The sequence below is a fragment of the Aphelocoma coerulescens genome, unplaced genomic scaffold (genome assembly GCF_041296385.1).
Source record: "Aphelocoma coerulescens isolate FSJ_1873_10779 unplaced genomic scaffold, UR_Acoe_1.0 HiC_scaffold_138, whole genome shotgun sequence".
NCBI lineage: Eukaryota > Metazoa > Chordata > Aves > Passeriformes > Corvidae > Aphelocoma > Aphelocoma coerulescens.
In genome coordinates, this window is record NW_027183491.1 from 373,702 (window position 1) to 388,885 (window position 15,184).

General features: G+C 62.5%; 4 gene segments (V, D, J or C); 2 read left to right on the forward strand and 2 right to left on the reverse strand.

The window, feature by feature from the left end:
* LOC138100714 (immunoglobulin heavy variable 3-48-like) overlaps positions 1 to 10,469 on the forward strand; it is a 104,048-nt gene extending 93,579 nt beyond the window's left edge. The window contains 1 exon segment of the V gene segment in view: positions 10,045 to 10,469. Within this exon segment, the coding sequence occupies positions 10,045 to 10,469 (425 nt within the window).
* Positions 3,487 to 4,010, reverse strand: LOC138100693 (Ig heavy chain V region C3-like; the record flags this gene model as incomplete). The annotated part of the segment is given in 2 exon segments: positions 3,487 to 3,884; positions 3,974 to 4,010. Coding segments are annotated over 2 exon segments (435 nt in total), but the record flags the coding sequence as incomplete, so codon positions are not given.
* On the forward strand, positions 7,860 to 8,410 carry LOC138100694 (immunoglobulin heavy variable 3-23-like; the record flags this gene model as incomplete). The annotated part of the segment is given in 2 exon segments: positions 7,860 to 7,893; positions 7,983 to 8,410. Coding segments are annotated over 2 exon segments (462 nt in total), but the record flags the coding sequence as incomplete, so codon positions are not given.
* A 186-nt stretch (positions 10,470 to 10,655) lies between the features above and the next one.
* LOC138100715 (immunoglobulin heavy variable 3-21-like) lies at positions 10,656 to 12,235 on the reverse strand (the record flags this gene model as incomplete). The annotated part of the segment is given in 4 exon segments: positions 10,656 to 10,733; positions 11,003 to 11,250; positions 11,792 to 12,103; positions 12,193 to 12,235. Coding segments are annotated over 4 exon segments (681 nt in total), but the record flags the coding sequence as incomplete, so codon positions are not given.
* Between the last annotated feature and the right edge of the window lie 2,949 nt (positions 12,236 to 15,184).

Here is a 15,184-nt window from a genome sequence, read left to right on the forward strand (position 1 = left end):
GCCGTGACCCTGCTGGAGTCCGGGGGGGACCTCCAGCCCCCCGGGGGGTCCCTGCGCCTCCTCTGCCGCACATCTGGGTTTGACTTCAGCAAATTTGGGATGGGCTGGATTCACCAGAAACCCGGGCAGGGGCTGGAATACGTTGCCAGGATCAACAATGATGGTAGTTCCTGCCGCAGTTCCTGAATTTGCCCCCGTTTTCGCCGGCGAGTTTCGGCGCGTTCACGACCCCGCCGGGAAAGCTCCGGCGGGGATTTCTCCGAGCGCCGAAGCAGAGGGAAGGAGCCCCAGCTGCAGCCCTGGATTTCGGTGTCCGGGCTGCAACAGGAACGGGCGGGGTTAAGGCATCACAATTTGGAGAAAATTTTCACGATTTGGGGCCAACGATTGAGGTTGTGGGGAAGGATCTCAGGGCTGGCCCCAAATCTTGACTTTTGGCCCCAAATTTTGACTTTTGGACCCAGATCTTGACTTTTGGCCCCAGGTCTTGACCATCGGCCCAAACCTCCATCGTCCGCACAAGCTTTTGGGGAAAAAGATCAGGATCTGGTGCCAACAGGGAAGTTTTGAGAACGATGGTTGAGATTTGGCACCAAACCAATCGACTCCGGGGGCAGAGGCCGCGGAGCTTCGCGGGCAGCGCTCAGTTGAAATCTCCGGAAAAAGGCTCAGAGTTTGGGGCTCAACCTTCGAGATTTGGGTCAAAGGCTCGAAGGTCTGGAGGAAGTCGAGCGTTGAGTTTGGGGGGAAACGGTGGCGGCAGGAGGGCGACAGTCAGGATTTGGGGGAAGGATGCGGGGATTTGGGATGTTTTCTGGACATCCCAATTTCATGGGAATGGGGGCCACCGCCGACATTGTCACCATAAGCAGAAGCATCATAAGCACCACAACCATCGTTAAAACATTTGGCACAGAAATAGGTGGCGGAATCCTCGTCCCTGAGGCTGTTCATGGTCAGCGTCACCGAGCTCTGCCCGTTGTCCCTGGAGATCGTGAACCGGCCCCGCACTGACGACGCGTAGTCGGTGCTGCCACCACCGTAGCTGATCCCTGCGACCCATTCCAGCCCCTGCCCAGGTTTCTGGCGGATCCAGTACATGTCGTAACTCCCGAAGGTGAACCCAGATCCGCGGCAGAGGAGGCGCAGGGACCCCCCGGGGGGCTGGAGGTCCCCCCCGGACTCCAGCAGGGTCACGGCCGCCCGGAGCCCTGCGGGAAAAAGGGGAGATGGGGATGAGGCGCCGGATCCGGGCGTGTCCCGGGGTGGGCGTCGCGCTCCGGACCTGGCCGGGACCCACCTGGGAGGGCCACGAGGAGGAGGAGGAGGAGGAGAATGGTGAGGTCCAAAGGTCAAAATTTGGGGCCAAGAGTCGGGATTTGGGGTCCCCAATGGAGATGTGGGGCCAAGAGTCGGGATTTGGGTCGGTGGTTGAGCTTTGCCCATCCCCATCTCCCCTTTTTCCCGCAGGGCTCCGGGCGGCCGTGACCCTGCTGGAGTCCGGGGGGGACCTCCAGCCCCCCGGGGGGTCCCTGCGCCTCCTCTGCCGCGCCTCCGGCTTCGACTTTGGGCAGTTCAACATGATGTGGGTGCGGCAGAGGCCCGGGCAGGCGCTGGAATGGGTCGCTGGGATCAGCAGCGATGGTGGCACTGCCTTGCCCGCTGCGTCCGTCAAGGGCCGGTTCAGGATCTCCAGGGACAACGGGCAGAGCTCGGTGACGCTGACCATGGACAGCCTCAGGGACGAGGATTCCGCCACCTATTTCTGCGCCAAATCTACCAGTGCTGGTGGCGGTGGTTGGCCCGCTGTTGTGGCTGCTGGCCGAGGGGATTCGGCTGGTTGGGGTGGTGCTGGCACCAGCAGTGCTGCGGCCACAGGACCAGGGCAGCGGTTCCGCCCCAAATCTTCGCTCCTTGCCCAAACCTCAATTTTTAGCCACAAACTGGGAGCGTTTTGGCACAACCTCGATCCTTAAAACTCCACCTCTTCCCTGGAACACGGCCAGTTTTTCCCTGAATGTCCTCGGCTGCCCCAGATCCTGATCTTTGTGTAAAGTCTTGGTGAAAACGGCTGAGATTTGGCCCGAAGGCTGAGGTTTGTAGCTCAGGGGCACGTGGGGACGCAGTGCTGGCACGGGGTGAGAGCCCCCATGAGCACCAGCGTCAGTTTCACCCGCGGCATTCACGCCCGTGGCGTCCACATCCTTGGCGCAGAAATAGGCGGCGGAATCCTCGTCCCTGAGGCTGTTCATGGTCAGCGTCACCGAGCTCTGCCCGTTGTCCCTGGAGATCCTGAACCGGCCCTGCACCGACGGCGCGTACACGGTGTAACCGTCGCTGTTGATCCCTGCGAGCCATTCCAGCCCCTGCCCGGGTCTCTGCCGCACCCAGTGCATTCCAAACCCGCCAAAATTGAAGCCGGAGGCGCGGCAGAGGAGGCACAGGGACCCCCCGGGGGGCTCGAGGTCCCCCTGGACTCCAGCAGGAAGGTCCCTTTGTTCAAGGCCCTCCCAGGTGGGTCCCGGCCGCCTCCGGAGCGCGACGCCCACCCCGGGACACGGCCGGATCCGGCGCCTCATCCCCATCTCCCCTTTTTCCCGCAGGGCTCCGGGCAGCCGTGACCCTGCTGGAGTCCGGGGGGGACCTCCAGCCCCCCGAGGGGTCCCTGCGCCTCCTCTGCCGCGGATCTGGCTTTGACTTCACCAAATTTGGGATGTTCTGGATGCGCCAGAAACCCAGGCAGGCGCTGGAATACGTCGCGAGTATCAACAGCGATGGTAGCAGCACCTACTACGCGCCATCGGTCAAGGGCCGGTTCACGATCTCCAGGGACAACGGGCAGAGCTCGGTGACGCTGACCATGAACAGCCTCAGGGACGAGGATTCCGCCACCTATTTCTGTGCCAAATCTTCTGGTGCTTGGGGTGGTACTGGTGCTGGTTGGGCTGCTTTGGCTGCTTATCGCGTTCATTCCGGAGCTTGCGGTGGTTCTGGGCTCTCCCCCATGGCCGGGTCCCCACCGGTCCCCAAACCCCAGGTCCTTGCCCCAAACCCCAGCCCCTGACCCGCTTCTTGTCCTCGTGTCCCAGCTCTGGACTGGTTCTGCCCCAAACCTCCGCCAGTGAGCCCAGGTCTCACCTCTCGGCCCCAGCTCTTCACCGCTCACGCGGATTTGGGTGGAAAACCCTCGGGATCGGCTGCCGGGAGGGAAGGTTCGGTGGCCATGGCTGAGATGTGGGGCCGAGCCCGGGGAACTCTGGGGCCGCAAGGGCCGGGAGCGGAAATCTGGGCTGAAAGGCTGAGGTTGCCATGGTGGCTCTGGGCAAAGAGTGCGAGTTGGAGGGAGAGGCGAAGATTTGGGCCAAAAGGTCAAAAGTGTGGAGGAAGCGGAAAGTTGGGGCAGCAGTGGGGGAGTTTGGGGCAAAGGGCTGAGATTGGAGGGCAAGGGCTGAGATTTTGGGGAAGGATCTGGGGGTTTGGGGACTTTTAAAGACCCTTCATGGGGGTAACGCTGCCCTCAGCTGTATCATCAACCCTGCCAGCAGTACCATAACCATCAACATAACCAGCACCAGCACGTTTGGCGCAGAAATAGGTGGCGGAATCCTCGTCCCTGAGGCTGTTCATGGTCAGCGTCACCGAGCTCTGCCCGTTGTCCCTGGAGATCGTGAACCGGCCCTGCACCGACGGCGCGTATCTGGTGGTGCTGCCATCGCTGTTGATAGTCGCGACGTATTCCAGCGCCTGCCCGGGTTTCTGGCGCATCCAGCCCATCCCGAATTTGGTGAAGTCAAACCCAGATCCACGGCAGACGAGGCTCAGGGACCCCCCGGGGGGCTGGAGGTCCCCCCCGGACTCCAGCAGGGTCACGGCCGCCCGGAGCCCTGCGGGAAAAAGGGGAGATGGGGATGAGGCGCCGGATCCGGCCGTGTCCCGGGGTGGGCGTCGCGCTCCGGAGGCTGCCGGGACCCACCTGGGAGGGCCACGAGGAGGAGGAGGAGGATGATGGGGAGGTGCAAGGGTCACAATTTGGGGCCAGGAGTCAGGATTTGGGGTCCCCAATGGAGATGTGGGGCCAAGAGTCGGGATTTGGGTCGGTGGTTGAGCTTTGCCCATCCCCATCTCCCCTTTTTCCCGCAGGGCTCCGGGCGGCCGTGACCCTGCTGGAGTCCGGGGGGGACCTCCAGCCCCCCGGGGGGTCCCTGCGCCTCCTCTGCCGTGGATCCGGCTTCGACTTCAGCCAATTTCACATCTACTGGGTGCGGCAGAGACCCAGGCAGGGGCTGGAATACGTCGCAGGGATCGACAGCGATGGATACACCACCTACACGCCGTCGGTGCGGGACCGATTCAGGATCTCCAGGGACAACGGGCAGAGCTTGGTGACGCTGACCATGAACAGCCTCAGGGACGAGGATTCCGCCACCTATTTCTGCGGCAGACCGGCTGTTGCCGGTTGGGGTTTTGGTGCTTCTGCTCGTCGCGGTGGTTTTGGCCCCTTTGCCCCAATTCTTGATCCTTTGCCCCAAATCTCGCCCCTCTCCTCCAGTGTTCAGCACTGACCCCAAGCCCTCCCCCGGTTCTGCCCTAAACTCAGCGGGTTCAGCCCCAAATCTCCAGCGCTGACTTCAATCCTCAAGTCTCGACCCCCAATCGGGGCTTTGTCCTTCCAACTTTGCCCCCAAAGTCTCGATTGGAGCTCAATTCCCAAGATTTTGGCCAACGGCAGCGATCGGGCTCCGCGCTGAAGATTTGGGGCCAGCGGTCCAGCTTTGGGTCAGTGGCTGTGACTCGGGGCCAGCAGTGGGAATTTGGGGCAGAACGGGGCAAGTCTGGGGGCAAATGGCTGAGATTTGAGGGCCAAGGTTGAGCTGAGGGGGAAAAAGGGTCCCGATTTGGGGTCAGGGGCTGCGGTTTGGGGCAAGGACCTGGGGTTTGGGGACCGGTGGGGACGCGGCCACGGGGGCAGGGCCAAAGCCACCCCAAGCACGCGAATAACCAATATTGGCAGGACTGGCCCAACCAGGCCAGGCACCAGCAGATTTGGCACAGAAATAGGCGGCGGAATCCTCGTCCCTGAGGCTGTTCATGGTCAGCGTCACCGAGCTCTGCCCGTTGTCCCTGGAGATCGTGAACCGGCCCTGCACCGACGGCGTGTATTTGGTGCTGCCATCGTTGGCAATCTCTGCGACCCATTCCAGCCCCTGCCCGGGCCTCTGCCGCACCCACATCATGTTGAACCCGCCAAAATTGAAGCCGGAGGCGCGGCAGAGGAGGCTCAGGGACCCCCCGGGGGGCTGGAGGTCCCCCCCGGACTCCAGCAGGGTCACGGCCGCCCGGAGCCCTGCGGGAAAAAGGGGAGATGGGGATGGGCAAAGCTCAACCACCGACCCAAATCCCAACTCTTGGCCCCACATCTCCATTGGGGACCCCAAATCCTGACTCTTCGTCCCAAATTGTGACCCTTGGACCTCCCCATCATCCTCCTCCTCCTCCTCCTTCTCCTCGTGGCCCTCCCAGGTGGGTCCCGGCCGCCTCCGGAGCGCGACGCCCACCCCGGGACACGCCCGCATCCGGCGCCTCATCCCCATCTCCCCTTTTTCCCGCAGGGCTCCGGGCGGCCGTGACCCTGCTGGAGTCCGGGGGGGATGAGCAGCCTCCGGGGGGTTCCCTGACCCTCGTCTGCCGCGGATCCGGCTTCGACTTCGGGAAGTTCGGTATGTTCTGGGTGCGCCAGGGGCACGGGACGGGGCTGGAATGGGTCGCGGGCATCCACGACGACGGCACCGGCAGGTGGCACGCGCCCGCGGTGCGGGGCCGGTTCAGGATCTCCAGGGACAACGGGCAGAGCTCGGTGACGCTGACCATGAACAGCCTCAGGGACGAGGATTCCGCCGCCTATTTCTGCGCCAAGAATTTCGACGGCAGCGGCGGGTGGGGATCTGCTGCTCTTGGTGGGGCTTTTGGCAGCGAGCCCCCGCCGCTGTGTCCCCAGCCGTCCCCAAACCCCAGAGCCGCCCCCGAACCTCAGCCCTTGGCCTCATTGTTCCCTGTTTGTCCCAAATCTCCACCAGCTGCAGCAACGTTGACCCGAACCCTCGACTGGTTCTGGCCCAAAGCTCAAGCCCTGACCTCAAACTTCAACTCTTGGCCCCAGATCTCGACTTCGTTCTTCAAACTTTGCCACAAGGGTTGCGGTTGGGGTCAGTTCTTGAGGTTTTGGTCAAGGGTCAAGATATGGGGCCACGGGATGAAGTTTGGGGCAAAACTGGTCAACTTTTGAGCAAATGGTTGAGATTTGAGGGCCAAGGTTGAGCTCAGGGATGAAAACGGTTCCGGTTTGGGGAAAACATCTGAGTTTTGGGGCCAAAAGTTGAGATTTGGAGTCACAGAATTGGAGCTTGAGACAAATGGCAAAGAAATGGGTCAAAGGTTGAGGTTTTGGGGAAGGATCTGGAGTTTGGTGATGTTTGGGGATGCAGCGACAGCAGCGGGGAAAAAACACCCCAAGCACCAGCACCAGCACCAGCACCAGCACCAGCACCAGTATCCTTGACACAGAAATAGGTGGCGGAATCCTCGTCCCTGAGGCTGTTCATGGTCAGCGTCACCGAGCTCTGCCCGTTGTCCCTGGAGATCCTGAACCGGCCCTGCACCCACGGCACGTAGTCGGTGTAACCGTCGCTGTTGATCCCTGCGAGCCATTCCAGCGCCTGCCCGGGCCTCTGTCGTACCCATTCCATCTGGTATTGTCCGAAGTCGAAGCCGGAGGCGCGGCAGAGGAGGCTCAGGGACTCCCCGGGGGGCTGGAGGTCCCCCCCGGACTCCAGCAGGGTCACGGCCGCCCGGAGCCCTGCGGGAAAAAGGGGAGATGGGGATGAGGCGCCGGATCCGGCCGTGTCCCGGGGTGGGCGTCGCGCTCCGGAGGCGGCCGGGACCCACCTGGGAGGGCCACGAGGAGGAGGAGGAGGAGGAGGAGGATGGGGAGGTGCAAGGTCACAATTTTGGGGCCAAGAGTCAGGATTTGGGGTCCCCAGAGTCCCCAGATCCTTCCCCCAATCCCAGACATTGCCCCCATTCTTGACCTGATTCCCACAAACTCTTCCATTGCTGCTCCAACTCTCAACTTTCCCCTCAGGTTCATCCATTTCACCCCGTGAAGGTTTGGGGCCAGCGCTTGCGTTTGGGGCAGAACCATTCAGGGCTTTGGGTCAACATTGGTTCAAACGGGGGAGATTTGAGACTCTCGAGCGTCAAGAGCTGGGTCAAGGGCTGAGCTCTGGGGCAAAGATGGGGGGTTTGGCGATTGGTGGGGGCGCGGCCACGGGGGCGGGGCCAATCCCACCCCAACCTAGTGAATAACCACGATAAGCAGCACCAAAAGCCCAACCAGAACCAGCACCAGGATAAGCACCAGCACCAGCAGCTTTGGCGCAGAAATAGGCGGCGGAATCCTCGTCCCTGAGGCTGTTCATGGTCAGCGTCACCGAGCTCTGCCCGTTGCCCCTGGAGATCATGAACCGGTCCCACACTGATGGCGCACGCCAGAATCTGCCATCCTTGTGGATACTGGCGAGCCATTCCAGCGCCTGCCCGGGTTTCTGGCGGATCCAGAGCATCCCGAATTGGCTGAAGTCGAACCCAGATCCGCGGCAGAGGAGGCGCAGGGACCCCCCGGGGGGCTGGAGGTCCCCCCCGGACTCCAGCAGGGTCACGGCCGCCCGGAGCCCTGCGGGAAAAAGGGGAGATGGGGGTGGGCAAAGCTCAACCACCGACCCAAATCCCGACTCTTGGCCCCACATCTCCATTGGGGACCCCAAATCCTGACTCCTGGCCCCAAATTGTGACCCTTGCACCTCCCCATCCTCCTCCTCGTCCTCGTGGCCCTCCCAGGTGGGTCCCGGCCGCCGCCGGAGCGCGACGCCCACCCCGGGACACACCCGGATCCGGCGCCTCATCCCCATCTCCCCTTTTTCCCGCAGGGCTCCGGGCGGCCGTGACCCTGCTGGAGTCCGGGGGGGACCTCCAGCCCCCCGGGGGGTCCCTGCGCCTCCTCTGCCGCGGATCTGGGTTCGACTTCAGCCAATTCGGGATATTCTGGGTCCGCCAGAAACCCGGGCAGGGGCTGGAATCGATTGCAGCGATCAACAGCGCTGGCAGCAGCACCAGCTACGCGCCGTCGGTGCAGGGCCGGTTCAGGATCTCCAGGGACAACGGGCAGAGCTCGGTGACGCTGACCATGAACAGCCTCAGGGACGAGGATTCCGCCGCCTATTTCTGCACCAAACGTTTTAACGATGGTTGTTGTACTGCTGCTTATGGTGTGAATGTCGGCGGTGGCCCCCAGTCCCATGAAATTGGCATGTCCAGAAAACATCCCAAATCCCCACATCCTTCCCCCAAATCCTGACTGTTGCCCTCCTGCCGCCACCGTTTCCCCCCAAACTCAACGCTCGACTTCCTCCAGACCTTCGAGCCTTTGACCCAAATCTCGAAGGTTGAGCCCCAAACTCTGAGCCTTTTTCCGGAGATTTCAACTGAGCGCTGCCCGCGAAGCTCCGCGGCCTCTGCCCCCGGAGTCGATTGGTTCGGTGCCAAATCTCAACCATCGTTCTCAAAACTTCCCTGTTGGCACCAGATCCTGATCTTTTTTCCCCAAAGCTTGTGCGGACGATGGAGGTTTGGGTTGATGGTCAAGACCTGGGGCCAAAAGTCAAGATCTGGGTCCAAAAGTCAAAATTTGGGGCCAAAAGTCAAGATTTGGGGCCAGCCCTGAGATCCTTCCCCACAACCTCAATCGTTGGCCCCAAATCGTGAAAATTTTCTCCAAATTGTGACGCCTTAACCCCGCCCGTTCCTGTCGCAGCCCGGACACCGAAATCCAGGGCTGCAGCTGGGGCTCCTTCCCTCTGCTTCGGCGCTCGCAGAAATCCCAGCCGGAGCTTTCCCGGCGGGGTCGCGAACGCGCCGAAACTCGCCGGCGAAAACGGGGGCAAATTCAGGAACTGCGGCAAAGGCTTCGGCACAACCCCACATCTAACACCGAAGCACTGCCTCCCGGCACTGGCTCGGCACCGGCTCAGCCCGGCGCACCTGGAAACCTGGGAAGCCTTTCAGGGGCAGAGTGACCCCAAAAAGTCCCACGGGAAGAGGACGGGAAGGGGAGGAAGGAGAGAGGAGAGGCAGGAAAAGTCCCACCGAGCTCCGGGCTCCAGCGGGGGTGAGGTGGGAGGCCCAGGGCGGGGCCGGGCCAGACCCTCAGGGCTGGGCTGGTGCAGATTTGGGTCAGACGGCCAAGACTGGGCGGGAAGTGGAGAGTTGGGGCAACGGTGGAAGAATTTGGGGCAAGAGGGTCAAGAATGGGGTCAGTGGCTGGGATTTGGGGGAAGGATCAGGGGATTCTGGGGGGTTTGGGTGGTGAGGGAATGGGGCCACGGCTGCCATTGTCACCATAAGCACCAGCAGCACCACCATAACCAGCACTGTCACGTTTGGCGCAGAAATAGGTGGCGGAATCCTCGTCCCTGAGGCTGTTCATGGTCAGCGTCAGCGAGCTCTGCCCGTTGTCCCTGGAGATCGTGAACCGGCCCTGCACCGACGGCGCGTATATGGTGGTGCTGCCACCGCTGTTGATACTCGCGACATATTCCAGCCCCTGCCCGGGTTTCTGGCGGATCCAGAACATCCCGAACTGGCTGAAGTTGAAGCCGGAGGCGCGGCAGAGGAGGCGCAGGGATCCCCCGGGGGGCTGGAGGTCCCCCCCGGACTCCAGCAGGGTCACGGCCGCCCGGAGCCCTGCGGGAAAAAGGGGAGATGGGGATGGGCAAAGCTCAACCACCGACTCAAATCCCGACTCTTGGTCCCACATATCCATTGGGGACCCAAATCCTGACTCCTGGCCCCAAATTGTGACCCTTGCACCTCCCCATCCTCCTCCTCCTCGTGGCCCTCCCAGGTGGGTCCCGGCCGGGTCCGGAGCGCGACGCCCACCCCGGAACACGGCCGGATCCGGTGACTCATCCCCATCTCCCCTTTTTCCCGCAGGGCTCCGGGCGGCCGTGACCCTGCTGGAGTCCGGGGGGGACCTCCAGCCCCCCGGGGGGTCCCTGACCCTCGTCTGCCGCGCCTCCGGCTTCACCTTTGGGAGTTACGAGATGGACTGGGTGCGACAGAGACCTGGGCAGGGGCTGGAATACGTCGCAGGGATCAGCAGCAGTGGTCTCACCACCAGATACGCGTCGTCGGTCAAGGGCCGGTTCAGGATCTCCAGGGACAACGGGCAGAGCTCGGTGATGCTGACCATGAACAGCCTCGGGGACGAGGATTCCGCCACCTATTTCTGCGCCAAATCTTACGACGGTGGCTTTAATGGTGCTGCTGGTGTTGGTCCCTCCCTCGTTGCTGTGTCTCCGCCTGTCCCCAGGCCTCAGATCGTTGGCCCAAACCTCACCCCTTGCCCATGTTCTTGACCCCTTTTCCCGAATCTGCCCCGTTTTCACCAGCGGTGATGACCGACCCCAAACCCTTGACTGCTTCAGCCCCAAAACTCAGCCGTTCCGCCCAAATCACCATTCCTGCCTAAAAATCCCCCTCTTCTTCCCCAAAACTGCCAAACTGCTCCCAGCCTGGGTCAGTGGTCAGTCTGGGGTCAGTGGTCAAGATTTGGGCTGGGAGTCGGTGCCAGCAGTGGAGGTTTGGGTGAAAGTGCTTGAGTTTGGTGGCAAAAGGTTGAGCTGTGAGGGACAAGGTTGAGCTCTGGGGTCAAAATGATTCCAGTTGGACGCCAAGAGCTGGGAACTGCAACAGAACCAGTCCAAGGCTGGGACGCAGGGTGAGGTTTGGGGGAAGGATCCGAGCTTTGGGGACATTGTGGGGACGCGGCCACGGGGGCGGGGCTGAAATTACAAAAACCATCGCCAGCATCACAACAATCGTCAGCAGATTTGGCGCAGAAATAGGTGGCGGAATCCTCGTCCCTGAGGCTGCTCATGGTCAGCGTCACCGAGCTCTGCCCGTTGTCCCTGGAGATCGTGAACCGGCCCTTGACCGACGGCGCGTATCTGATGTAACCACCGCTGCTGCTGCTGATGTACGCGACGGCTTCCAGCGCCTGCCCGGGGCTCTGCCGCACCCAGAGCATCGCGAATTTACTGAAGTCGAAGCCGGAGGCGCGGCAGAGGAGGCTCAGGGACCCCCCGGGGGGCTGGAGGTCCCCCCCAGACTCCAGCAGGGTCACGGCCGCCCGGAGCCCTGCGGGAAAAAGGGGAGATGGGGATGAGGCGCCGGATCCGGCCGTGTCCCGGGGTGGGCGTCGCGCTCCGGAGGCGGCCGGGACCCACCTGGGAGGGCCACGAGGACGAGGATGAGGAGGATGGGGAGGTGCAAGGTCAGAATTTGGGGACAACAGTCAGGATTTGGGGTCCCCAGAGTCCCCAGATCCTTCCCCCAAATCCCAGCCATTGCCCCCATCCTTCACCTGATTCCCACAAACTCTTCCATTGTTGCCCCAACTCTCGAATTTCCCCTCAGGTTCAGCCATTTCACCCCGTGAAGGTTTGGGGCCGGCTCTTGCGTTTGGGGCAGAACCATTCAGGGCTTTGGGTCAACATTGGTTCAAACGGGGGCAGATTTGAGACAGAGAGTGAAGAGCTGGGTCAAGGGCTGAGGTTTGGGGCAAAGATCTGAGGTTTGGGGTCTGGTGGGGACCCAAGGATGAGGGAGGAGCCGCAACAATGAGCTTGGGGCCACGACCAAGAGTCACTATAAGCACCAGCAGGCCAGCAACCAGCACAAGAGGCTTTGGCACAGAAATAGGCGGCGGAATCCTCGTCCCTGAGGCTGTTCATGGTCAGCGTCACCGAGCTCTGCCCGTTGTCCCTGGAGATCGTGAACCGGCCCTTGACCGACGGCGCGTAGAAGGTACCGGTGCTGTCATCATGGATCCCTGCGACCCATTCCAGCCCCTGCCCGGATTTCTGGCGCATCCAGTACATCGCAAATTGGCTGAAGTCGAATCCAGATCCGCGGCAGAGGAGGCGCAGGGACCCCCCGGGGGGCTGGAGGTCCCCCCCGGACTCCAGCAGGGTCACGGCCGCCCGGAGCCCTGCGGGAAAAAGGGGAGATGGGGATGAGGCGCCGGATCCGGGCGTGTCCCGGGGTGGGTGTCGCGCTCCGGAGGCGGCCGAGACCCACCTGGCAGGGCCACGAGGACGAGGAGGACGGGGAGGTGCAAGGGTCACAATTTGGGGCCAAGAGTCAGGATTTGGGGTCCCCAATGGAGATGTGGGGCCAAGAGTTGGGATTTGGGTCGGTGGTTGAGTTTTGCCCATCCCCATCTCCCCTTTTTCCCGCAGGGCTCCGGGCGGCCGTGACCCTGCTGGAGTCCGGGGGGGACCTCCAGCCCCCCGGGGGGTCCCGGCGCCTCCTCTGCCGTGGATCTGGCTTCGACTTCAGCGAATTTGGGATGGGCTGGATCCGCCAGAAACCCGGGCAGGGGCTGGAATACGTTGCCAGGATCAACAACGATGGTAGTTACACCGAGTACGCGCCGTCGGTCAAGGGCCGGTTCACGATCTCCAGGGGCAACGGGCAGAGCTCGGTGACGCTGACCATGAACAGCCTCAGGGACGAGGATTCCGCCACCTATTTCTGCGCCAAATCTGATGATGCTTTGGCTCCTGCTGGTGGTTATGGTGACACAGCTGAGGGCAGCCCCACGCCCCCTGTGATGTGTCTTTTAATGCCCCCAAACCCAAAGATCCTTCCCCAAAATCTCAGCCCTTGCCCTCCAATCTCAGCCCTTTTCCCCAAACTCCCCCACTGCTGCCCCAACTCTCCAGTTTCTCCACAATTTTGGCCACTTGTCCCAAATCTCCGCCTTTCCCTCAGACTTGGACCATCGGCCCCAAACCTGGGCTCCTTCATCCCCCAAATCTCAGCCTTTCACCCCAGATTTCAGCTGTGGTCACCTCAAACCTCCGCTGGTTCTGTCGGGCTTTGGGGAACGGGTTGGGGTTTGGGACAAAGGTGCTCAAGTTTTGGAGAAAATGGTCAAAATCTGGGGAAACAGCCAAGGTTTGGCCACGTGGTCGAGTTTTGGGGCCAAGCCTTGAGTTGTGGGGTGAGCGGCCACCGCTGGCGTGAACGGGGCAGATTTGGGGCGAAGGGTCAAGAGTTGGGTGAGGACTTGAAGCCTGAGGGAAGGATCTGGGCTTTGGGGACAGGCGGGGACAGCGAGGTGGCGGTGGGGCCACGGCCGGCGGCGTCACCATAACCAGCAGCACCAGCACTACCAGTATAACCAGATTTGGCGCAGAAATAGATGGCGGAATCCTCGTCCCTGAGGCTGTTCATGGTCAGCGTCACCGAGCTCTGCCCGTTGTCCCTGGAGATCGTGAACCGGCCCTGCACCGACGACGCGTAGTAGGCGCTGCCACTGCTGCTGATACTTGCGACGGCTTCCAGCCCCTGCCCGGGTTTCTGGCGGTGCCAGCCCATCCCGAATTGGCCGAAGTCAAACCCAGATCCGCGGCAGAGGAGGCGCAGGGACCCCCCGGGGGTCTGGAGGTCCCCCCCGGACTCCAGCAGGGTCACGGCGGCCCGGAGCCCTGCAGGAAAAAGGGGAGATGGGGATGAGGCGCCGGATCCGGCCGTGTCCCGGGGTGGGCGTCGCGCTCCGGAGGCGGCCGGGACCCACCTGGGAGGGGCTTGAACGAAGGGACCTTCCTGGGGCCTGGGGGGACCTCCAGCCCCCCGGGGGGTCCCTGCGCCTCCTCTGCCGCGCCTCCGGCTTCAATTTTGGCGGGTTTGGAATGCACTGGGTGCGGCAGAGACCCGGGCAGGCGCTGGAATGGCTCGCAGGGATCAACAGCGATGGCAGCGCCGAGTACTCTCCATCGGTCAAGGGCCGGTTCAGGATCTCCAGGGACAACGGGCAGAGCTCGGTGACGCTGACCATGAACAGCCTCAGGGACGAGGATTCCGCCGCCTATTTCTGCGCCAAGGATCAGGATGGTTACGCTGTTTATGCTGGAGCTGCTGCTGCTGGTGGTGTCCCCACCCCCATGGCTGGGTCCTGCCCATCCCCAAACTCCAGTTCCTTGCCCCAAAACCGCCACCCTTGACCCAGCTCTGGACGCTTTGTCCCCAATCTGCCCCGTCTGCAGCCCAAAGTCTGCGCTGGTTCAGCCCCAACACTCAGCCGGCCCATTCCCGGGTCGGAGCCCCCGGTGCCAAAGGCAGCTCTTGGCTCCAGATCTCTGCGTTGCTCCTCAAGCGTTGCCTCAGTGGCCAAGGAAGGCGGCCAGCGGCCAAGGTTTGTGTCAGCGGCTGACATCTGCGGCCAGTGGTTGAGATTGGCGCCTGTGGCAAAACCCATGGAGATCTGGGGAAAAAAATGGTCAAGATTGGGAAAGACCAAGAGGAGCTGAGGGGCCAAAAGGGTCCCGACTGTGGGACGAGAGCTGAGACTGGGGGCAGAACCCACCGCAGGCTGGAACCAACGGCCACCAATGGGGCCAAGGGTTGGGGTTTGGGGCAAGCATCTGAGGTTTGGGGACCGGTGAAAACCCATCACGGGGGGCATGGGGCCCCCCTCAGCCACGTCACCATCACTGCCAGCAGCACCTTAACCAGCACCAGCAGCATCAGCATCACCTGAACTTGAACCAGAACCCTTGGCGCAGAAATAGGTGGCGGAATCCTCGTCCCTGAGGCTGTTCATGGTCAGCGTCACCGAGCTCTGCCCGTTGTCCCTGGAGATCGTGAACCGGCCCTGCACCGACGGCGCGTATCTGGTGTAACTACCATCGTCGCTGATACTGGCAACGAATTCCAGCCCCTGCCCGGGTTTCTGGCGGTGCCAGCCCATCGCGAATTGGCTGAAGTCAAACCCAGATGTGCGGCAGAGGAGGCGCAGGGACCCCCCGGGGGGCTGGAGGTCCCCCCCGGACTCCAGCAGGGTCACGGCCGCCCGGAGCCCTGCGGGAAAAAGGGGAGATGGGGATGAGGCGCCGGATCCGGCCGTGTCCCGGGGTGGGCGTCGCGCTCCGGAGGCGGCCGGGACCCACCTGGGAGGGCCACGAGGAGGAGGAGAAGGAGGAGGATGGGGAGGTCCAAGGGCCACAATTTGGGGCCAAGAGTCGGAATGTGGGTGCAGCAGAGACCCAGGCAGGAGCTGTAATGG